The sequence below is a fragment of the Xenopus laevis genome, chromosome 8S (assembly GCF_017654675.1).
Source record: "Xenopus laevis strain J_2021 chromosome 8S, Xenopus_laevis_v10.1, whole genome shotgun sequence".
Taxonomy (NCBI): Eukaryota; Metazoa; Chordata; class Amphibia; order Anura; family Pipidae; genus Xenopus; species Xenopus laevis.
Window position 1 is genome coordinate 82,640,014 of NC_054386.1, and position 25,287 is coordinate 82,665,300.

The 25,287-nt window shown below is 39.6% G+C and overlaps 1 protein-coding gene across 2 annotated transcripts in view; it reads right to left on the minus strand.

Annotated features, from left to right (window-relative positions):
• Nucleotides 1-8,736: 8,736 nt before the first annotated feature.
• Nucleotides 8,737-25,287, minus strand: part of agbl5.S (AGBL carboxypeptidase 5 S homeolog) — a 39,518-nt gene continuing 22,967 nt past the window's right edge. For both annotated transcript variants that reach the window (XM_041575277.1, XM_018233271.2), the window contains exons 12-17: nt 16,967-17,149; nt 16,164-16,291; nt 13,894-13,940; nt 12,212-12,351; nt 10,634-10,743; nt 8,737-10,431 (exon numbers count right to left, since the gene is read on the minus strand). In XM_041575277.1, coding sequence (XP_041431211.1) covers nt 10,354-10,431; nt 10,634-10,743; nt 12,212-12,351; nt 13,894-13,940; nt 16,164-16,291; nt 16,967-17,149 — 686 coding nt within the window. In that variant the 3' untranslated portion in view covers nt 8,737-10,353. The remainder of the gene's footprint in view (nt 10,432-10,633; nt 10,744-12,211; nt 12,352-13,893; nt 13,941-16,163; nt 16,292-16,966; nt 17,150-25,287) is intronic.

Genomic DNA, 25,287 nt, shown 5'->3' on the forward strand with positions numbered 1-25,287 from the left:
GGCTCATCCCAGTTCAAACCAACATGAGCACTTGAATGAGAGCTATACTGCTAATTTTAAGATCTGGATTCATTTTTGGATAAACTTTAATATTTGTGACTATTTTTTTTTAAATTTACCTATACTAGATTTAACATTTGTGGTCATCATCTAATAAAACATTTATATAAAAGTTTTTCCTCTTTAGTTTTATCTTTGGTCTTAAAAAAGATGTATATATCTGTGAGTAAAATATCCAGATGAAGAATGCTGACTCTCCCTACCTGGGGCCCTTGTATATTCTTTTATTTATATAGCACCGACATGTTACACAGGGGTCTATTTATTAAAGGTCAGGTTTCTCTAGTTGAGTTTTAAAGGGCAAAAAATCCAGATTTTTAGAGGAAACAAAACCCTTGAATTGTTTAGGAGATTTATTATGCTCTGAAGCTGCTAAAAATTTGAATCAGAAAATACTCAAGCTAAAACCTGTCAAAATCATGTAAAAGTCAATGGCAGACAGTCACTTTAAAGGGATACTGTTATGGGAAAACAATTTTTTCAAAAAATTGCATCAGTTATTAGTGCTGCTCCAGCAGGATTTGGCACTGAAATCTGTAAATTTTGAAATCACACTTGGGGTTAGACATATTGTCAGTTTCCCATCCACCCCAGTCATGTGATTTGTGCTCTGATAAACTTCAGTCACTCTTTACTGCTGCAGTGCAAGTTGGAGTGATATCACCCCCACCATTTCCACCCCAGCAGCCTAATAACAGAACAATGGGAAGGTAACCAGATAACAGCTCCCTAACACAAGATAACAGCTCCCTGGTAGATCTAAGAACAGCACTCAATAGTAAAATCCAGGTCCCACTTTGACACATTCAGTTATATTGAGTAGGAGAAACAACATCCTGCCAGAAAGCAGTTCCATTCTAAAGTGCTGCCTACACAGCCAAGAAAGATTGTTTGTTTCAATACACATGTGTAGAGCTGATATACAGGTAGACATAATAGAATATTACCTGTATCTGACAATTCAGCACTATCAATGGACGATGTTTGGGTGCCTTCAAAGGTGACTGATCAAAATTTTCAGCCTGGGCCAATCGAGGAGCCAAGTCTTCTGCCAATAGCAGTCGGCTCATCTCCTGCCATAGACACACCGAATATTGTACGAAAATTTGTTCGATGATATCTATGCGTCTATGGCCACTGTTACACTGTGTGCAAATACACCCTAATATTAGTCAGAGCTGTGTTTCTCTATACCAGGGTTTCTTAACCTTTTTGCTCAGACTTAGCTCAGCTTTTTTAAATTATTAGTCTGTGTAATATAATTGAATTACATCAAGTTAAAGTGCAACACCCATCCTACCCACCACTGTGCACATATACTCCCTACTGCTAGGCACAGAGCTGGTCTGTTGTTCTTCACTCCACATTGTCCATGCAAAGCTACTTCATTTTAATATTAGCTTCTTGGTTTTGTATTAAAATTATACTATTTTACAATTGTCATTTTATCATAATGTGTGCAATTTTAGCAACATATAATAGCATTCAGAAAAGGCAGACGGAGAAGCAACAGGAAAGGGGGAGGTGACAACAAAGATGGATGAAGATAAAAGTAATATAGTGACAGAGTATGTGGAGAAAGGGAACAAACCTTTATATCGCCATTGTCACATTTGGACATGTTCATAATCTGATGCTCAAGCCTCTAAGTGGGGGTCGACTGAACCCTGAGAGATGGGCAAACCAATGGAGTGAGAGGACCGAAAATGCATACAAAGGAAGCATCTATCATCTATTAGTTGGATACATGTAATGGAACCATTTATATTCTCAACCACTGTAATATTGGGTAGTTTTCCTTTGCAAAGAAAGAAAGATAAACAAAGATATCCATTTATGTTTCACCAGTGAACTGACATCTTCTAAAACTATGGTCAACTTTTACCGTATATTGCCTGTAAAATATAGAAAATGAACAACTTTTTCCCACCAATTACGTTACACTATTTAGATTTACTTTAATTCAGTTTAACCGTTTACGTGACACTATTTAGATTTACTTTAATTCAGTTTAACCCAAACCAAATATTATAAATATCAATATTTAATCTGCCTTCTCCACTAAGCGGAGCATGGGGAGAAGAATACATTTCAGATGAAAATTTCAGGTAAAGATCTTGAAAAATAGCCCTGTAGTAAAGACTCAAGACATCAGTGATGTAGCCTTCTCAGCACAGTTATATGTTCCTTCTAGATGACTTAAAATAACTAAGAGCAGGTTTTCCTTTTAAAAAGAATGAGAGAAGCTCTGCCTATGGCAGGCACTAGCAATATCAGGTAAGTATGCAATAACTGGCACACTCACTGTACATTTTTTAAAAACTCAGTAAACTTTTTTTAGTTAAAAAGAAAGCAATTAATTCCTTTCCTTTACACCGTTCAAACAGAAGTGCCAGTATGAAAGCTTTGCATCAAACAAATTCTTAGTGGAAACAGTAACTAATGCATATCTTCAAGACAAAAAGCAGGTGCTCATGCTGGACACATGTGTGTTCTAAACTGGGATCACCCCTATTTTCTACACCACAGTGATGTCACAGGAGAGATTACATTCAATTCCGACTCACTAGCTAGCTGGGTGTGGGATACTGGGCAACACAGATGCCTGGTGCACGAGGCTAAAGGAAGTCGCTGCCACAGCTCTTCACATAAAAAAGGAGTAAAGGGGTGAGAAGACGAAGGACAATCCTTGCACCCCAGTATAGAGCCTGAAGTGCTACACTGGCATGTGATACAGGCTTTACTGCTTTCTTAAGAGCAAAAAGAAATAAGGTCACAAACCCAAGCACCAAGAGAAGCGTTGCATACCTTTGTAGAATCTGCTATAAACACTAACACCAACCTATGCATATGGTTTACATAATATTTTTTGTTTTTTATACAAAGAAATCTCATGAATTACATACATACTGTTTAACATACAGAGTTACATACATAAAAAAACAGTACCGGTACAAAAGGTGAGGAAGGCCCTGTGCAAAAGAGCTTACAATCTAAAGGGGAAGGGAATGAGACACAAGTGGGCAAAAGAAGCAAGTGAGAGATGAAGCATATTGTATTGCACTTAGTAGCTAAACAGAGTGAGGGTTGGCTTCTCTAAATAAATGTGTTTTAAGAGATCTTTTGAAAGCAGAAAGGTTCGCAGAAAGTCGGCACAGACCCTGGGAGAGAATTCCAGAGGAGGGGCAGCCCTTGCAAAGTCTTGAATGCGAGCATGTGAGGAGGTAATTAGAGAAGAGTTGAGGAGCAGGTCAGTAGAGGAGCGTAGTAAGCGGTTGGGTGAGTATCTAGAGATGATTTCAGAGATGTAGGGGGGGGCAGAGTTATGAAGTGCTTTGAATGTCAGGGTCATTAGTTTTAATTTTATTTTGAAAGGTGCATTGGCAGAGTGGCATGGGAGAGGAGAAGCGGTTGCTGAGGTGTACAAGCCTGGTGGCAGTGTTCATTATGGACTGTAGAGGTGACAGTCTCTGGCGGGGAAGGCCAAATAATAGAGAGTTACAGTAGTCTAGATATAATGATGGGGTTATAGTGAAATTGTTAACTATAATAGATGTTATGGGTTTTATTTGGGTGAAAGAGAACAATTTCCGTTTTAGAGAGGTTTAATTTAAGGTAGTGTTGTGACATCCAAGTAGAGGCAGGAGGAGACCCGAGTTAAGAGCTCTGGATTGAGATCATGAGATGAGAGATAGATCTGAATATCATAAACATAGAGGTGCTGGTATTGAAAACCATACAAGTTGATTAGCTTGCCGAGGGTGGAAGTATAGAGAGAAAATAATAAGGGGCCCAGGACAGAGCCCCGAGGAATCCCAACAGACAGAGGTAGGGGAGAAGATGATACTCCATTGTACAAGACACTGAAGGAACGCTTAGTGAAGCAAGAAGAGAACCAAGACAGGGCCATGTCACAAAGGCCAAGCTAATGGAAGGATTAGAGGAGAAGAGAGATCAAGAAGTATTAGTAGTGAGAAGAGGTTGGTGGCTTTTGCTGTGTACTCAAAATCTCCATTTCTCCTTTGTCTGTTTGGTGACTGGCCCTGTATGATATATGCTAGTTAAATGGTCCATTTGATCCAGAGATAAATAGAGGATTTTGTTGCTAAGGAGCCAGAAGGAAGGATGAAAGACTGGTGAGAGACTAGGAAGGGCGACTTGCACGATAAGGCACTGAGTTCTGAGATGCACCTTGTTGGTACTATCGTCACCAGAAAAACAGTCTTCCAAGTGAGCCTGTAAAGCCCCCTGGAAGGGGGGGGGCATGTAGGCTAGCCTCTGCAGAGCCAGACTTTTCTGGAAGAGGATTGACAAGGCTGAAGGTTTGAGTGATGCCAAGAGAAGACCCATTGAAAGCCCCACCTGAAGGCATTCCAAAATATTGGTAACAGAACAGGTATGATAATCTATTGCGTGAGTTACAGCTGTTGGTAGGTGGACAATAGCCTGTGGTAGGTCTTGGATGAGACCAGTGGGAGGCCAAGCCGACCAGGCGCCCTAGGCAACCTGAGTGGCCACCGTGCTCCCCTCCATGTGCTCGCTCACGTAGACGTGCACGCTCCTGAACACATTGTGTGCACACATGCGAGGGGAGAGTGTTACAACGCTGGAGGGGATGGAGGCAGGGAGGCAGAGCAAAGCGACTGAGGGGAGAGGTGAGAAGCGGGGAAAGTGGCTGAGGGGAGGGAGGCGGGAAAGTGACTGAGGGAAGATGGGGTAAAGCACTTGAGAGGAGGGAGGCGGGGAGGAGCGCTGGAGGAGTGGGAGGAGCAGCGAACATGGACTAGGGGTAGGCAAAAGTCAGGCACCTGCCCAGCGCCCCCCTTTCGTTGCGCCCTAGGCAGGTGCCTCTTCTGCCTACCCCTGGTTCCAGCCCTGGATGAGACAGGTTTACATCAGAGAACCCATTTTGCTTCAGGATTCGGGTTTCAAGAGCCACACAGTCAAGCTGAGGCTGGCTAGGTTTGGGTATCGAATTTAACCTTGGGATAGAAGATCCGGTAGAGGAAGTACTGTAGGTTCCAAGGGTCCGCTACCGAAAGGTTCAGAAGGTCAGAGTACTAGCTGCACTGAGGCCATTTGGGGTTTATTAGAATGAGTGTGGTCTGTTCTTTTAGTAGCTTCTTGGTTGTCCTGGGAACATTGTAACATAGTAAGTTAGGCTGAAAAAAGACAGATGTCCAAGTTCAACCTTTTAACTCTATGTTAACCTGCCTGACTGCTAGTTGATCCAGAGGAATGGCAATCGGACTAGTCCCTGGATCAACTTGTACTGTGAAATAACCCTATATTGCCTCACTTGCTAAAAAGCCATCCAACCCCTTCTTAAAGCTATCTAATGTATCAGCCTGTACCACTGAATCAGTGAGAGAATTCCACATCTTCCCAGTTCTTACTGTAAAAAACCCTTTCCGAATATTTAGGTGGAACCTCCTTTCTTCTAATTGGAATGGGTGGCCTCATGTCAGCTGGAAAGACCTACTGGTAAATAAAGCATTAGAGAGATTATTTTATGATCTCCTTATATATTTATACATAGTTATCATATCACCCCTTAAGAGCCTCTTCTCCAGCATGAACAATCCCAATTTGGCCAGTCTTTCCTCATATCTAATATGTTGCCATACCATTTACCAGCTTAGTTGCACTTCTCTGTACCCTCTATAATTCATAAATGACCTGTTCGAGCACTGGAGACCAAAACTGTACAGCATATTCACTGCTCTATGCAGTGAAAGAATGACCCCCCCTCCTGTGAATCAATGCCCCTTTTAATACAGCTCAAGACCTTATTTGTCCTTGATGCTGCTGACTGGCATTGCCTGCTACAGCCAAGTTTATTATCTACAAGGATTTCAAGGTCCTTTTCCATTATTGATTGCCTACTGCAGTTCTATTAAGGGTATAAGTGTCTTGGATATTTTTACATCCCAGGTGCATGACTTTACATTTATCAACATTGAATCTTATTTGCCACTTAGCTGCCCAAATTGCCAGTTTGTCAAGATCCTGTTGCAAGGATGCTGCATCCTGGATGGAATTAATTGGGCTGGGTAGTTTAGATTCATCTGCAAACACTGATACATTACTTACAATACCCTCTCCTAAGTCATTAATGAACTGTCAGGGGCCTTGCGGATCCCAACACCGAGAAATATGGACCAAGGAGGAAGCCTTGGGTTAAGTCCAAGTTCGCGGTAACCTGGAAGGGATCAGGAGTAAACGTAGTCAAATCCAAGCACTTCAAGTTCAATAGGTGGGCCGAGAAGGATCGTTGTCAGGGCTAAAGCAGTGGTCAAAGTCCAGGAATCAATCAGGATCATTATATAGAATACCCCAGAACACCAGCAATTGGAACCTATAATCGGGCATTGAACTGGTGTTAAGATCATCCTTTTAATTCAAATTTGGGGCAGAACACAGCATCACGACATCACACGTTTGCGTGCTGACGTCAGCGCACCGGCGACGTAACCCACGTGGCGACTATGGGCCCCACCATCTTGAATTCACTGCCGATGGAAGTGCCGCGATCCCGAAGCGCTCCTGACATGAACAAGTTAAATAAAAGTGGACCCAATCGATTCTGTAGCCAGTTTTCTCTCCACAACTTCATTAAGCACAGCAGACTTTAGCTTAGAAAGCAGTCGTTTGTGGGGCACTGTATTAAACACTTTGGCAAAATCCAAATTGATCACATCTACTGCTCCCCTACTGTCCAGCATCTTAATTACTTCATCATAAAAAGCAATCAAATTTGTCTGACATGACCTATAGAAAGCCATGCTGATTGTTGCTCATAATGTCATTCACTAGGACAAAATTTTGAATGTGATCCCTTAATGAACCTTCAAATAATTTGCCCACCACAGATGTCAAATTTACTGGCCTATAATTGCTAGGCTGAGATCGTAATCCCTTTTTAAATATTGGAATAACATCAGCTTTCCTCCAGTCAATAGGTAGCATACCAGATGAAAGCTATAAAAAAAAAAATCAGAAATAGGGGCCGGTCTAAAACTGAACTAAGCTCTCTTAGAATCTGAGGATGTATGCCATCTGGCCCTGGCACCTTGTTTACATTAATTTTTATTAAAGTTTTATGGATCATATCCTGAGTCAGCCACTGACTAGATTGAGCTGAGCCAACATTGCAACTATGAAGTAAGCCTGGGAACTCTGACTCCTCCATTGGATACACTGAATAAAACAACTGATTTAGCACATTTGCCTTTTGTGTATCTGTTACAACCATACTGGTATCATTATTTAAAGGAGCAACACTCTCAACCCGCATCTTTGTACTATTAATGCTAGCAATGCGCTCATTTCCTAACTTTGCCTTCCATTCATTAGAGTGTTTATGTGAGGTTACCTGGTGGTCCAGTGGGGTCTAGGGGCCGGCGGGGATGCCCGCAGCTCTGATCCCTGCTCCTCCGGTTAGTGTGCATGGTGTCATTGGGTTTTGGCACGAAAGTTTGAATATTCAAAGGAGCCTTTGGGCAAATCTCGTTGCCTGTTGTTAGGTCTATTTTGTAGTATCTGGTGTGTTTATTCTGCTTGATACCTCCTAGTTTTGATCCTTGCATGTCTGACTTTTGCTTGAACTCTGCACTTTTGCACTAACTTACATACATTACACCTATTACACTCCATATTAAGCTTTTCCTTTTTTATTTTCTGTTCACATCTATACCCACACCTGTACTTATACCTATACTCATACACACACACAAGTGTGCACTTATATATACAACTTTACTTTGCCTTTATTATAATCTCTTCATTATCACATTTAAAAAATTTTTTTAAAAAAAAATGGGCGTTGGTTTGGCCAGTCTCCCTTTTAAAAGCCACATATGCAGGTTGTGGGGGAGGATCTAGTCCACAGATTGAAACCAAGCTTCAGGAGATTTTTACTCCAAGTAATGCTGTTAAGCAGTGAGATATTTGACCTTTTTATTTTGATCACAGGTAAATAAGTTAGGGACCGTCGTATGGGGTTTACCTTGACGTGGTATGGTGGCTTATCAACTTTATGATCATAACTTTGTAACAAAAAAACCCAGTTTTTCTTTTTTTAAATACATGCACTTGCATATTCATTGACACAAGTCACATGACCAGGGGCAGCTGGGAAATTGACAAAATGTCTAACCCAACATCAGATTTCAAAATTGAATATAAAAAAATCTGTTTGCTCTTTTGAGAAATGGATTGCAGTGCAGAATTCTGCTGGAGCAGCACTATTAACTGATGCGTTTTGAAAAAAAACATGTTTTCTGATGACAGGATCCCTTTAACACTGTTTATTAATGCTATGTGTTCTGAAGAAATTTAATATGAAGCTGGCCCTGTATTTTTATTGATATATTTAAAATAAATGAACCCCTATAGTAAAGGGTGTAAACGTCCCCTATAGACTTTTGAGTAATTTGCAATTCAGTCTCCTCTGTAGCAATCAGTGCTTATGTTTCATGTCTAACCAATCATCTGTGATCTCTGCCTATGTGCTACCAAGGCGGCAAGACCACAGTGCTGAGTAGGAGAGCAGGCACATATTTTTACTGGCTCACCTCCTAGGGAGACTATGTTAGTAAAAATCATCAACCTAAACTTGCCTTAGTTGCCTGGTGGTACTGGGATAAGAAGAAGAATGCCAAGCACAAGACAACATAACATTTTAAAAATTTATTTTCACTGTCACTTCAAAAGTACAGAAAAATACAGAAAACACAAGGCTGGAATAAAATCTTTAAGAACAATTGCAAAAACTGCCACAAGATAATCATGAAACCTCTATATACAGAATACTGTGTCTGAAATAATGTAAAAAGGAGTGGTTTTTCCTTATCAAAGAAGGTCTTAGTTATAAAAACACAACAGCACAGATCAGTGTTGGAAACTCCAGTTAAAATGACAAATAAATTATCCAAATAAATTGGCTGATGAAAGAAAATGTATTATTGAAATAGACTTTAAATAAAGGGGCTGTTCAATTTCACAAAACGTAATATTTTTAAATAACATGCCACAAATAATGTTGAATTGCTTTCTATTTTTTCAGTACTTTTCTAACTTGCAGGTTTAGAAAACAAATCTGCTTTTCTTTCTCATATAAGCTCTGAATGCTGGGTCGCTGACCTTCAAATAAATCTGATATTTTTCTTAAAAGCATCAAAGTTTGGCCAACAACTACTTTTACTGTGCTCATACTTAAAACTTTAATGTTATAAGAAAAAGAAAATTGAAATGAGTCATTTTGTGAAAATGAAAGGCCTCTTTAAAAATTAGATTTTTAAAGTTACTGTATGTATAAATGTAATTGCTATTGAAAAAAATAACCTTGTGTCCCTTTCTATTCTCTTCACTGCTCTTCCTAACTATATCTATTTTGCTAGAGTCAGCTCCTCCAGCCAAGATTCCAGTTCCCACAAATACAATGAATGCTTTTGTAACTTACCTTTTCCAGGCTTATCAATCACAGAACATGAAGAAGATTTGGGAAACTGGAGTCTTAGATGGAGGATATTTGACTACTGTTACTTTGTTCCAAAGGTACATATTCATGTCTTGTCCAGCAGTGCATGTAATGGAGAGTAAAATACCTGCTTTCAGTAGAAATCACATTTGCAAACTTAAAAATGATTTACTCAATGTGTATCGAGTTGCTTAAAATTTTCATTTTCTTTCATTATGCATTTTATTGTTATTTTGGTGGTGATACCCTTTATAATTATTGATGAGGTGATTAAGATTTTTTACAAATACTGACCTAATCTTCCAGAAAGGCTAGAAAGTCTACAGATGTGCAACACACAGTGTCTCATTAAAAATTTGCATCAGTGCAGCAAAGCAAAGCAACCATTCAGCACAACTGATTTGAACAGTCTACTGCAAGATAGAGACTGAAAGCAAATGTGTTGGTTGCTCTGGGTTCCTGCACAGGTACAAAACTGTCTAGTGTTTGTAAAGGAGGTCCACAGTTTTTTTTCTATAGTTGTGAATAATGATGAGCAAAATAAACTCCTTAGTGGGGAGTCCCTGCAAGATATGCATTGCAAGATGACTGCAAGGATTAGTGTGTTTGCTTACACTCGCATCAAAACTGCACACAATACAAATAGGAGGTAGGGACCACAGTGCAAATTTGTTTAAAGGAGAGAACGATTTAGAAAATTTGGAAAAATTTAACAGGGTTTGGACCATTGATCATTAACAGGGGTTAAAAAGATTGAATGTAAATAGCACCAATTATAGGTAAAGTTAAAGAAGTTAGTCATCTAGGAACCTTCAGGCCTCTGAGCAGAAGGACAGAACACTCTGGTATGCAGATAGATAGGCAGCATCCTGAGAGACTGTTGGAAAATGCTGAAAGAAACCATAATACTATATATTTAATATAATAATAATAATAATACAATAATTAAGTCTAACCAGCTCCAATCATTCAAATAAAAGTCAAATGCATGATGCTGACAAATAATGACATAAACAAAAAACATTCTATTTTAAACAAAATCTCTTTAAAGAACTATATGTGACTGCAACTGTCACTCCCAATCAGTTTTACCTGATCAGCAGTCTCTTTGGTTGTCTCACAAAGAAACACAGGTTCCTCTGCCTTGGATCTGAGAAGCGGTACTGAGCACACAGTCAGACTAGAAGTGACTGCAGCCAAGTCTATAAAAGATACAAAGCAAAATTAAAAGTGATCACCAGCAGAAAAACATGTTAAAAAAGAAAGACAGAGATAAAAACAAAAAGTCACAAGGAAAAATAATAAAACTGGATACACAAAAAGGAACAGAGTTTAATGGATTTAATGGCAGGCAATACACATACCAATGACACGACTGTTGATAAGATCACACAGAGATATTTGTTTGGATAAGTCAGATACAAAAAGTCCATAAGGAGTTCTTTAGGAGGTTGTTTCGAAAAGCATGATCCCTTTGGATATCTGTTCTGTCAGTGAGTCTAGGGGGCAGATTTATCAAAGGGGCCGATTCACCAAGGGTCGAATTTTCGAGGGTTAATTAACCCTAGATATTCGACTGGGAATTAAAATCCTTCGACTTCGAATATCGAAGTCGAAGGATTTTAGCACAAATAGTTTGATCGAAGGATAATTCCTTCGATCGAACGATTAAATTCTTCGAATCGAACGATTCGAAGGATTTAAATCCAACGATCGAAGGAATATCCTTCGATCAAAAAAACTTAGGAAAGCCTATGGGGACCTTCCCCATAGGCTAACATTGCGTTCGGTAGCTTTTAGATGGCGAACTAGGGGGTCGAAATTTTTTCTTAAAGTACTTAGATTATCGAATGGTCGAATAGTCGAACGATTTTTAGTTCGAATCCTTCGAAGTCGAAGGTCGAAGTAGCCCATTCGATGGTCGAAGTAGCCCAAAAACACTTTTTACTTCGAATCCTTCACTCGAAGTTAGTGGAGATTACAACTCACCCATGTTCTATTCATTCCTATGGAATTTTTAGAATTGTATTTATCAAGTTCACCATTTGATCAATATGCTTTAAAAAATCTCATAAGAATGAATAGAAAGTGAATGAGTTTTTCTGTGGTGAGTTTTAAATTCATACTAAATCTGACCCATAATGTAAGGTAATGTAAGGTTCCTTTGTTTTGCATACATCAGGGCTAAGGACCAAAAAAGTGTAAGGCACAGCTTCCAAAGAAATCACAATATGAATTATAATTTTATATTAAAAAAAAAATACAGTATGCACCCAAATCGGAGGCTTTACACTCAAACAGCAGTATAAAGCAATAACTAGTGAAAGTAGTAGGCATGTTCCCAGGACCAAGTTTTATTATTAGGGTGCACCAAACTCTGCTTTTCAGGGTTCATCTGAACTCCCGAATGTAGGGATACCAATTCAGTTGAATACTGAACCAAATCCGAACCTTTCCTGCACACTAAAAAAGCAGGTGCGCAGGCGGAGAAACCCAATGCGCACGGAAAGGTTTCTCTGTTCCCACAGCTCACTCTGTCTCCAGCCATGCTCTCCAATAATCTGTACATCCCTTCACAATTTAAAACATTAATTACAGGACAGTAGTAGTAGTAGTAGTAGTAGTAGTATACACATCCTCCCAATGGCTACTTATAATATCGAAAGGTACCTGCAAGACTGCAGTGCTTGAGTGATGTATCTGAGGTATATTTCCAAACACGAAGGATAGGTGACTCTCTCTCACTTGTGAGCAGACCATTTCTTCTTACTGGGATCCGACTGGGACGAACACCCAAACTTTCCAAAGACCTAAGAAAAATGTATTATGAGATCAGTGACATTAGTGAAATGCCTTCTCACATAAGGATGCATTTCTAGACAGGAACCCCATAGACTTATTCTGAATCCTAAACTGGTCTGTACAGATATAACTGATGTGGGCATATACAGTAGCAGGAGAAGTTGCTTTCAGGTGGTCTTTGTACAGAGACAAGTGTCCGGCACACATACATTTGTCCTGCTCTGGCAGGTGAGATGAAAATGTCAGTACATATGTTGGTCCACATGGGGTTTGCACGGAGTCTGGAGTAAATAGATGCATTAGACATTCTGGTGTAGACAGACATACATTGGGCCACTTGGAGTATGGACAGTAACAGTGAATAAATCAGGGGTGTCCAAAATTTAGATCGGGATCTTACCAGTAGACCTGTCTAAATCACCCTCCTTTTTCATGCTTTTCATTCAGATATTATTACATAACAAATAGTTTTTTGTTAAATATAGCAAAATAAATTCTCCCATAAATCAATATAATATTTAAGTAATAGTTAACAGAACAGAATGCTAACAATGCTTTTATGGATGTAGATCATAACAGGACAACATCACTAAAAGTAGACCCCACATTAGTAAAGAATGGGCACTCCTGGAATAAATGGAAACCATGGATGTTAGGAAGTTACAATAGCAAAGAGCAACACATAGCCAAGGAATTCTTGGAGTCATTTGCATTTGGAAAGATTATAGGAACTTATAGGTAGGAAAACTTTTCGGTTGGTCTTGCATATGCACCGAATACAAGGACTTTTGCAGGATTCCCATTTGGTCCAGTAGATAACATGACTTTACACCTTTAGAGACAATATTTTTCACAGATCATGCATTATCTCAAACCAGTATATTCAAATTAGGGTTCAGATTCAGTTATACTCATAATATAAACTATTGGGTTTGTATTGGTTAAATAGGCGTATTTGCATGCAAATAAAAGGGCCAAAGTGGTTAAACAGTTGGCAGGACAAAAAAAAATTACACTTGCTGGTTCAGGAAATTTGGTTTAGCATGGTAAGTCAGCTAGCAGGAGCAGATACATCTGATTAAGGGTAGTTGGCAGGAAAATACAGGGGGTATGCGTCCATATGTCCTAGTGTGATTGCAGCACTTGTAGGCATCCACTTGGGAATGATGATGTAGGCATCCACTTGGGAATAATGTTGTAGGCATCCACTTAGGAATGATGTGGTTACAGTGTCGGACTGGGGGGGCCCCAAAAAATCCCCTGGGCCCCCCAGCTGCAAATCCCCTCTGGGACCCCCCTTCAGCCCCCGCCCCCCCTGCTCGTCAGAAGAGAACTGGGTGGCATCAGGGAGGGAGGTAAGCAGCAGTGCAGGGAGTGGGTCTGCGCCGGCAGGGGCCTCTGGGTTTTTCCTCCCGGTGTCCCGCCAGCCCAGTCCCACCCTGTGTGGTTAAGAATTACAAAGTTTGATGGGTCACATGTATTTTTCTATTTTCAGTGAGTATGGGTACATAATGATTTGAAGATTATACTAAGGGTTAGGAATCACTTACTTGGAGTACTCTGTGTTGTTATGGCTACCACCTCTTTTATGTACGTTCTAGAAACAAGAAATTAAACAGAATTATTTCCTACCTCTGTAGAACCTAAGACACATGACCTATACCCCATTTGCAAACCCAAGTATTCTCAGAGACTGAAACAATTTTGAGTAAAGCAACTGGATGGATCAGTTAATATTGCCCTTTCACCTTGGGCCACTATTTTGTGGTGGTCTGTGTACTCCGTTAGAGATCTCCTGACCAGAAAAAATGCAGCTCTAACTGGAAGGAGTAAAAGACAGAACTTTGTCCATTACTTGGCTCATGTGACCTAATATGTATGTGTGCCCGTGGTTTGTTTGTGTGCACCATGAATCGTATGGTCCCAGGGAAGCCCTTATGGCATATTACTTCTAGAAAACTATATTTTTATAAAAACCAGTTTATTTAGATGAAGCAGTGTTTTACATATGAGCTGTTTTATGCAGTATATTTTATAGAGATCTACATTGGTTCAGGGGTAGAGCTGTGTAAGTGTGCCAGCGATACAGTAAGCCACTATAATATAGTGCCCAATGGTCAGTGTTTTAATCCAATGATGAAATATATTATATAGTTGCATTGAAAAGATGTAATGTTTCCACTTTATAAATCCAAGTTTGAATATGATTGTGAGGATAAATGAAAAAATAGTAAAATGTCCTTCTGTTTACTACATTGAGAAATAACCCTGAAGGGGTTTGCTGCCTTCCTGGATGATAGCTAACCAAAGTACAGATGCAGCCACTTTGGTTTGTCTGTTTGACACAGAATAACTAAACACAGATATCCCATTTATCTCATTTAACACCGAAAACTGCGTCACAACATCCCATCTAATTAAAGCATTCACCATTGTTCACAATGGTGCTTTGGTATGCTAATGGAAAGGTTAAATGCATTAAATGAGTTAAGATGACTTTAGATAACGCAGTTTCTTCAATTAACCCTGTGTCATGACGCATTTATCTCACAAATCCAAGTGGCTTCATCTGTAAATATTACAACGATTAATAGCTTCAGGGGGGAAAAAAATAAAAATGCATCAGTTAATGGGGCTGCTGCAGCAGAATTCTGCACTGAAATCCACAGATTTTTTTATATTTAATTTTGAAATCGGACATGGGGCTAGACATATTGTCAGTTTCCTAGCTGCCCCCAGTCATATGACTTGTGCTCTGAAACTTAAGTCACTCGTTGTACTGCAAGTTGGAGTGATATCACCTACTCCCCCCCCAGCAGCCCATCAGCAGAACAATGGGAAGGTAACCAGATAGCAGCTCACTAACACAAGATAACAGCCAGGGGTGCTTCGCCAATGAGGCGAGTTGAGGCTGTAGCCTCAGGCGGCAGCGCTCCATTAGGTACCAGGGGCAGCAAAAATGCTGCTCCTGGTACTTTAAGAGCGAATTTCCAGGAAGGATCCGGAAGGATCCAGGATCGCCCCTGATAACAGCTGCCTGGTAGATCTAAGAACAGCACTCAATAGTAAAATCCAGGTCCCACTGCGACACATTCAGTTACATTAAGTAGGAGAAACAACAGCCTGCCCAAAAGCAGTTCCATCCTAAAGTGTTGGCTCTTTCTGAAAGCACATGACCAGGCAAAATGACCTGAGATGGCTGCCTACACACCAATATTACAACTAAAAAAAAAAATTACATTTTATATGGTATATCTAGTATAGGTCAATCTAAAAACAACTGGACTTGCTGAGTAATCAATGAAGACGTTTCACTACTCATCCGAGCAGCTCGGATGAGTAGTGAAACGTCTTCATTGATTACTCAGCAAGTCCAGTTGTTTTTAGATTGACCTATACTAGATATACTATGACCTGGATGAATGAAAATCTTCATAGTCATTTTATATGGTAGAGTGAATTATTTGCAGTGTAAACCGTGAAATTTAGAAATAAAAACTACATCATAAAAATCATGACAGAATCCCTTTTACAACCAGTTTTATTTTCATATCAACTCTTACTTTAGAAACAAGGCAGGGTCAGCTTATATTTAATACCTCTTAAAAGTATGAAGGCAGCTATAGTTCCCTGTATATACAGAACATTCTTTACAGACAAGTAGGTGCTGTTTATTGCAATAATGCCACTAGGGACACTAATACTATTGCAGCTTGCGGAGAAAGACATTCACACATACTCCTTATTCTTTTTTTATCTCTAAGGGAACAACAACTTCAATCTAATATAATGTTCTGTACTCAGCAGAATGAACACTTACCTGCAGTAAAGCAAAACCATGACTTTGATGAAAATGCTGCCTGGTGGATTCTCCTTCCCGGACATTTTTCTTGGTTGGAGTTCCATTCTTCTCCTTGGCAGCTGGGGAAAGACCACTGAAGCCACTCCCTGCAGACATTTTACAAAGAACACGTCATTCCTGCTGGATGGTAGGAGATATACAAATAGGACATGTTCTTGTATATATAATTGGCTGTAGCTTTGCATGAAATATGTGTTAATAATAAAAATGTTAGTATGACCTGGTCTTCTTCATTGATGGATATCCCAGCACTATTTTACAAATCTGTAAGGGGCATCCATATCTTGTGCTGAACTCACATTTGTATTAAAACTCACAGCATCATTAGTCAATTCATCAAGAATGGATATGGTCTTGTCTTAATAACAGTGTCCACAAAATGGCTGCTGCCTGCTTGCTATAATTATGAATCCCCAGACTGAAGGAAACAAGATTCCAATAATTTATGTTGTGTAATTAAAGTTCATTTTGCTTGACTAATGTGATAAAATAGGATTTTGAATAATTTGTTTTGGTGACGGATCCCATTTAAGGGTTACAAGAAATACAAATGATTTTAAGGTAACGTCTTAACATTTACCTTTAACAATTACAAATGAAAACAAAAAAAAACTGTTTAGGTGTCACCATACCTTATAATTGACAGATAGGGGCATATCCTGGTCAACCAGCTATCTGTTTAACAGGGCAGATATGTTTTTACCAAGCTTAGAAAATAGGGTAGGTCTTTAAAGAAACTGATACTGGATGGGGATACAAACCGGACATGCTGAGTGACAATGATAAAGGGCAAGATGTCTTTGCATGTGATGGAGTTCTAGGATATCCAGAGCTCAGGGAAGGTGCTTGGGTGCTCAAGCGTTGCTGACATCCAGTAGGACTATGCACTGTGGAACGTAGCAATGACTGCTGGTGCTGGCGTCTTTTTTCTTGAGCTTTTGTTTCTATCAAAAAGAATTTTAAAATGTTAAATGAAAAATATTTTGAATGTATGGAGAAAGGGTGAATATGCCATGCAATTACCCTAGACATTGTGGGGGTCATTTATAAAGTTCGCGCAGCGCATATTTTTCGCAAATGGTTGTATTGCGCATGTTTTTTGCTGAGCGCTAATATATTGCACTGCTCTGCTCGTCTTTCCGTTTTTTGCGAATTCGCAGTGTGAATAAATTTTCGCAAACGGCGCGCAAATGAGACAGGAGTTTGCGCAAGCGCACCCAATGTGCGAGGTTGTTGTGCGCGAAAATAGCGTTGACAGTAACTTAAATTCGCAGTTTGCAAAACTGTTTTGCGAATATTTTTTCCGCCACCAAAGTTGTGGCGTAATTGAGTCGCAGAGTGTGCGCATAAAGATTCTCAATTTGCGAATTGTGACATATTTATAAAGCCCCTTTAGACATTCGCATTGTGAACAAAAAATTCGCAATTCTGTATGCACCCTCTTATTCAGCTTTATAAATATAACCATGCACAGGGCAAATATATTCACTTTGCGAACCAATCTGCCCTGCGGGAAGTTTATAAATGACCCCCATTGTCAATTTCCCAGCTGCCCCAAGTCATGTGACTTGTGCTCTGATAAACTTCAATCACTTTTTACTGCTGTACTGAAAGTTGGAGTGATATCACCCCCCTCCCTTTCCCCCCCAGCAACCTAACAACAGTACAATGGGAAGGTAACCAGATTGCAGCTCCCTAACACAAGATAACAGCTGCCTGGTAGATCTAAGAACACTCAATAGTAAAATCCAGGTCCCACTGAGACACATTCAGTTACATTGAGAAGGAAAAACAGCAGCCTGCCAGAAAGCATCTCTCCTAAAGTGCAGGCACAAGTCACATGACCAGGGGCAGGTGGGAAATTGACAAAATGTCTAGCCCCATGTCAGATTTCAAAATTGAATATAAAAAAAATTTGTTGCTCTTTTGAGAAATGGATTTCAGTGCAGAATTCTGCTGGAGTAACACTATTAACTGATGTGTTTTGGAAAAAAACATGTTTTCCGATGACAGGATCCCTTTAAGAAATAACACTAGTTTTACCAGTGCCGCACAACACTACATTATATGTTCATTACTTTAATCCATTTTTATTATTTGGTGTTACTGTTCCCTTAAATAAAAGGATTTGTTTGCTTCAGAAACACTGCACAACTCTGCATATTTATAGTTGTACAGAGACAGAAACTCTTCCTGGTATCCTGGCGGGCCAGTCCGATACTGCTCACTCTGCATTTGTGGTCAGGGAGGCATGAAGCGGGCCAGTGGGGACTTATTACCGTGGGGGTGTTTAGTTCTCCTTTAATGTTCTTTTGCATCCACATACTGATTTCTCCCTTTCTCTGCAGGTTTGAGTTCATTCAGGCCAGTTCAGCTGCAGACTGGCAGTTACTGCTGATCTGCATGTGATGCAAGTCAGTTTTAAGGTGCGTCACCTTTGAATAAAGTATTAGTATGATGTAGAGAGTTATATTCCTGGACAATTTGCAATTGGTTTTCATTTTTTATTATTTGTGGTTTTTAAGTTGTTTAGGTTTTTATTCAGCAGCTCTCCAGTTTGCATGGTCAGCAATTTGGGTTCTAGGGTCCAAATTACCTTAGCAACCATGCATTGATTTGAATGAGAATATGAAATATTAATAGGAGAGGGTCGGAACAGAAAGACGAGTAATAAAAAGTAGCAATAACAATACATTTGTAGCTTTACAGAGCATTTGTTTTCCGATAGGGTCAGTGACCCCCTTTTGACAGCTAGAAAGAGTCAGGATAAAAAAGGCAAATAATTCATAAACTATAAAAAAAAAATCAATAATGAAGACCAATTGAAAAGTTGCTTAGAATTGGCCATTCTATAACATACTAAAAGTTAACCTGAAGGTGAACCCCTTTTAAGAGCTCCTACAGACAAGCGTTTTTAGCTGCGCTCCTCTGCGTTCCGGTTTCACGCGTTCAGCCGCAGGGGAGCGCAGGAGTAGACACACTGAATTCTTTTCAATGGGGCTGTACTCACACAGACGCATGTAAGCGCCGAACGCAGGTTGGGACGCAGCATGTAGCATTTTTCCTGCGTTCGCGTTTACATGCGTCTGTGTTCTTTAATGAGCCCTAAAGGCAGTACTGGTCTCTAGGTGCAGTCAGTATAGTGCTTCCTATATCTTTGGCTTCAAATCATAAGAACATAACATAAAAATAGCAACTTTTATATGTAAAATATCTTATGACTTCACTAAATAGTAGTTCTAAATAGTATATGAAGCTGGTTGTGCTCATTTATTTCACACTGCAGGGCCCAGTGTCCACATTGTGAACCTTTTTTTTGGAAATAGGTATTTGAGTGAATTACAATTGCTCTAGCACTACCAAAACCTCTGGGTATTCTCCTGGTATTCCCTCTTGGTGGGCATGTTCCCCCTTAACAGTAGAACTGGCTCCTTGAAATGAAGCCCAGTCACCTTTATGCTTGTTTTGTGGAAGCAAATGACAGATCAGCTCCAAAAAAGGCATATATTATATAAATTGAAATTTATTCGATCCATATATTCTCATGATATGATAGGTTTGTTTTTTTCATGATTATGATTTGTTTTTATGAGACATTTCAACACCCCCATATTTTTGATTTTTCTCCCTATTTCCTCCTCCCAACTGGACCCTGCACTATAGTCTCTGACTCCTGAAACAATGTTGTAATCAGCTGATCCTCTAATACACTACAGTTACATTGTTTCCAAGGGGTTGTTCCCCTTAGAGTAAACTTTTAGTATGATGTAGAGAGTGATATTCTGAGACAATTTGCTATTGGTTTCGATTTTTTATTATTTGTGGTTTTTAAGATATTTAGATTTTTATTCAGCAGCTCTTCAGTCTGCAATTTCAGCAGTACAGTAGCTAGGGTCCAAATTACACTAGCAACCATGCACTGATTTTAATAAGAGACTGGAATATGAATAGGAGAGGGGATGGAGTAGAAAGAGGAGTAATAAAAAAAAAAAAAGCAGTAACCATAAATGTGTTGACTTATCGAGCATTTGTTTTTTAAGATGGGGCCATCTGAAAGCTGGAAAGAGTCAGAAGAAGAAGGAAAATAATTAAATATAAATAAATAATGAAGACCAATTGAAAAGTTGCTTAGAACTGGCCATTCTAGAACATACTAAGGGGCAGATTTCAGTGAAATACGTCGAAATTAGAATTCCAAAAGACCAACCAAAATTAAATGGTTTTTTTTTGGGCAAATAGGTCAGTTTTCGATTGAATTGGAATCATACGAATCAAAGTAATATCGCATTCGATCGAATTAGATTCAAAGTTTTTCCAAAAAAAAACCGAGGTACCTAATTTTACCTACAAAAACTGGGAAAAGTTATTGACTCGAGTATAAGCCTAGGGTGAGAAATGCAGCAGCTCTTGGTAAGTTTCAATCAATGGCACAGGGAGTATCAAACTACACACCAATGCACAAACCCCCAGCTACAGACATGTAAAACTAAGGTTCTAGAACTACAACTCCCAGTCCAGGGATGTGTTCAACAGGATAGGGTCAGAGCGCAGGTCAAGGAAGTAGTTGCAGTTGACTCGTGACAAGTTCAGACACCTGAGATCCCAGCATCCACGACTATCTCCTGTTAATGGCGCTTTCCCAAACGCCTTTTTAGAGGCACAGAGGGATAAACGGGAAATTGGAGAAACCTTCAGCGCCAGCCACAGGGGAGGAGGAGCAGTGGGAGGCTGAATGGCGGAGGAGGGGGGGTACAACAGGACATATGTCCTCCCCCCTCCCCTTAGGGGGGTTGTCTCCGCTCCAGCCCAAGCTCATCACTTACCACTCCGCCACCAGCGCATACCAAGCTCACCACCGCCGATGAGCTGCAGAAGCAGCAGGCAATGCAGGGAGAGAGTGGACGGCCGAGCGACTACCCACAATAGGCGGGTTCAGCAACAAACAAGTTGGTGGCCGTTAGTCCAGAGCTGACACAGGAAGTAGGGGCTCCGAATGTGCTTATTTTGCGTGTTCAGTGTGTGTTGCACCATTGCCCTCTGAACATCTGATTGGACAGCCTGTGGCACGCAGAAGAGAACACTAGAAGGTGCAGGTCAGCGCAGCCATCCGCTCCGATCTGATCGTGATAACAGGTTTTCCGGATAATTGATCCTATACCTGCACTGTATATTTCATATTGTCGTTTAAAAACAAAAAAGAAAAGTGTTTTGTTTTTTTATGAAAATGTAATAGCTTGAGTCCTGCGTGGAACCAATTTCTAAGACCCGGACCCGACCCAAAACAGCAACGCGAACCACATTTTACACTTTGATCCGCTACCTGACCCGGACCAGCAACTGCCTTATCCGCAACTCGACCCACAACCTCCATCAAACAAGAAGTGACGGTGCTGCAAACCGGAAGTGACGTCATCAAAAGTGGGCGGGGACAGAAACAACTTTTGTAAAACTTTAATAAGATTTTTTTGTCAAATACAGACAATATTACATAAAATAAGAAATATATTTGAGACCCGCAACCCGAAACCGCACCTGAAAATCCTCCCCTCTTTCCACAGGGTGCCCGCAATTTTGCGCGTATAGCCGACACGCTGCAGGACTCTAGGCTGGTTTTGTTTCAGAAAAGGATTAATTGTATTTTATTTGGGATCAAGAACAAGCTACTGCTTTGTTATTACAAAGAAAAAGGAAATCCTTTTTTAGAAATATGGTTTATTTGGATTAAATGGAGTCTATGGGAGACTACCTTTCTGTAATGCGGAGCTTTCTGGATAATGGGTTTCCGGTTAACGGATCCCATACCTGTACTTCTATAGGTGATTTTGTATGTGGGTGAGGGAGAGTCAGAGAGAGAGTGAGAGAGCACAAATATGTCATGCAGAGATTATGAGGAGTGACTGCTGGAGATGGATGAAAACCATGGTCATTCCCAAGCTATTTGTTTCTGCAGTTGTGCCTTGTTTTGGTACCCTGAAATGAGTGAACAGCAGAGATACAAGTGGTATATACACTTATGCAAACAAAATCCATTTTATTGATTTTTCAGTTTTACACACAAAGTCGCAAAAGACGAAACAAAATGAATGCTAATGGAGGAGATGACAAGAACAGACTGTCAGCAAGTAAAACTTTGAGCAAGGAATAAACACACAAGACAAGATGCACTAAATCACATTTCCGTCTTATAAAACAGGAGTACATACAGCCTTCCATCGGTGAGCTGAGCTTTGTTACAGCCCTAAGAAAATAATAAGTGCAGAAAGCCTAGGGTGGAGTTTATGCTCCTGTCCCTTTTGGCTGAAACTTAAATTTTAATGTGCAAAACTTAGCAATTATCAAAATTGAACTTTACATAATGAATCAGAAACAGCTCTACTGCCATCTTAATATGCAAAAAAATAAATAAAAATGATTACTTCATCTCAAAAAAGACAAAAGTGCAACTAGTATGGAATGTAAGCTTGGCTGTACAATGGAACGTTAATCGATGCTTCAAAATCAACCATTTTTGCAAATATATAATTTAAAGGAGAAGGAAAGCTACAGAGGCATTTTATTGCCAATAGATTAGCTGCAATATTGCAAGCTAGAATGCTATATTTATTCTGTAGAATGTGTTACCATACCTGAGTAAAAAGCTCTGGAAGCTCTCTCTCTGTTTGTTTAGGATACAGCTGCCATATTAGCTTGGTGTGACATCACTTCCTGCCTGAGCCTCTCTCTGCTCACTTATAGCTCTGGGCTCAGATTACAGCAGAGAAGGGGTTGCTGCTGAGTTGCTGCTCGGATGAGTAGTGAAACGTCTTCAATGATTACTCAGCAAGTGCAGTTGTTTTAGATTTACCTATACTAGATATTTATTGGTTTGTTTAAAGGGATTCTGTCATGAGTTCTATGATGTCGTTTTTATTTCTAAATTACACTGTTTACACTGCAAATTATTCCCTCAACAATATAAAATTTAATTCCTGAACAGCAAGTGTATTTTTTTAGTTGTAATATTGGTGTGTAGGCGCCATCTCAGGTCATTTTGCCTGGTCATGTGCTTTCGGAAAGAGCCAGCACTTTAGGTTGGAACTGCTTTCTGGCAGGCTGTTGTTTCTCCTACTCAATATAACTGAATGTGTTGCAGTGGGACCTGGATTTTACTATTGAGAGCTGTTCTTAGATCTACCAGGCAGCTGTTATCTTGTGTTAGGGAGCTACTATCTGGTTACCTTCCCATTGTTCTTTTGTTAGGGTACTGGGGGGGTGAAATCAATCCAACTTGCAGAAAAGAGTGACTGAAGTTTATCAGAGCACAAGTCACATGACTGGGGGCAGCTGGGAAACTGACAATATGTCTAGCCCCATGTCAGATTTCAAAATTAATTCAAAAATCTGTTTCCTCTTTTGAGAAATAGATTTCAGTGCAGAATTCTGCTGGAGCAGCACTATTTTTTTCCCATGACAGTATCCCTTTAAGTATACCAATATGCATTTTCTTACAGAAAAACAGAACCCCGACAAAGTTGCGGTGCTGGCAGTAGATGCTGTTGGAATATCACCACTAAAAGTAGATTCCGCATCAGTAGTATAGGCACCCCTGTACTAAAATGCATAGAAATTACTAAAAATAGAAGCAAATTCAAATGTACAGGATCTAACAAAGAATAGAGTATCATGATGGGTAGATATCACACACACACACGAAAAACTCAAGTACGCAAACAGTTGATGAACAGCATATAAAACCAATGAAATGAAAGCATATGCACACAATAAGACAAATATAAATTATAAGTACCAAAGGAAACATGCACTAAAGAAAGTCCACACACAATACAGGATCACGAAAAGCATAAACAACCCCACACAGAACATGATATAGCCTACACACAAGATAAAGAATTTAATCATACTTATCAAAGTAAATCCCAGATTATGTTGATATATTTCATTAACATTTTATGAAGCGGAGATTGTTGCACTGAGCACCTACCTACATTATGTCATTTACATGGTATTATAATGTTTGATATACAAAGACACAGAGGGGAACATACACAACCTTGCTTGAAACAGATACAGAAACACATAGAAAAAAAACCACACACACGCAAATAGGAATAAATCATACTACAGGTAACAGAGCAATCACACGCACAGAAATGACAAAATATACACATACAGCCAAAAGAAACTCAAATGACTAAGAAAAGAAATGGGATACATAAAGTGCATGCTCGTTATACATAATCACGACTTTAGGTATAGCCATGACTATGCCTTAAACAAGCTTGACACAAAGTCACAATGTGTGCAAAATAAGGGTCAGAAACACAGGAAACTCATTTAGACAAACATAAGAGAAAACAACGAACACTCAGGATACAGAATTACAATTTCACATTTTTGTTGTAGAGTTGAGCATGGCTCAAAATAAAGTGCAAATGAGATTTTACTTCACAAGGCACCGGAACATTTTTTAAATATGGAACACTAGTTTATAGAAAATTATTTTTCAGGAAACAGTTATAAATAACACAACAGTGACAAAAAAAACAAGGTGACAACTATAAACCCTTCATTGCTTGGGCAACATTAAGCAAATTCCAGCTACAAAATCTACCCAAAATAGTCAACTAACAATATCACAAGTTTAAAGAGGACTCAGAATTTAGAAAATTGAAAGGGAAGTAGACAAATATATTAGGGATGCACTGGATCCACTATTTTGGATTCGGCCGAACCCCCGAATCCTTCGCTAAAGATTTGGCCGAATACTGAACCGAATCTGAATTATGCAAATTAGAGGAGGGAAGGAGAAAGCATTTTTACTTCCTTGTTTTGTGACAAACTGTCAAGCGATTTCCCTCCCGCCTCTAATTTGCATATGCAAATTAGGATTCGGTTCGGCCAGGTAGGAGGATTTGGCCGAATCCCTAACCAAATACTGGATTTGTTGCATCCCCAAAATATATATATATATATATATACACCTTTTCCCCTGTAAATGCATGGTGTTTCATGCATGAAATGTAATCCATGACTTTTACATGTTCCTGTTGGCATGTCTCTAGAAGAATAAACTACATATAGG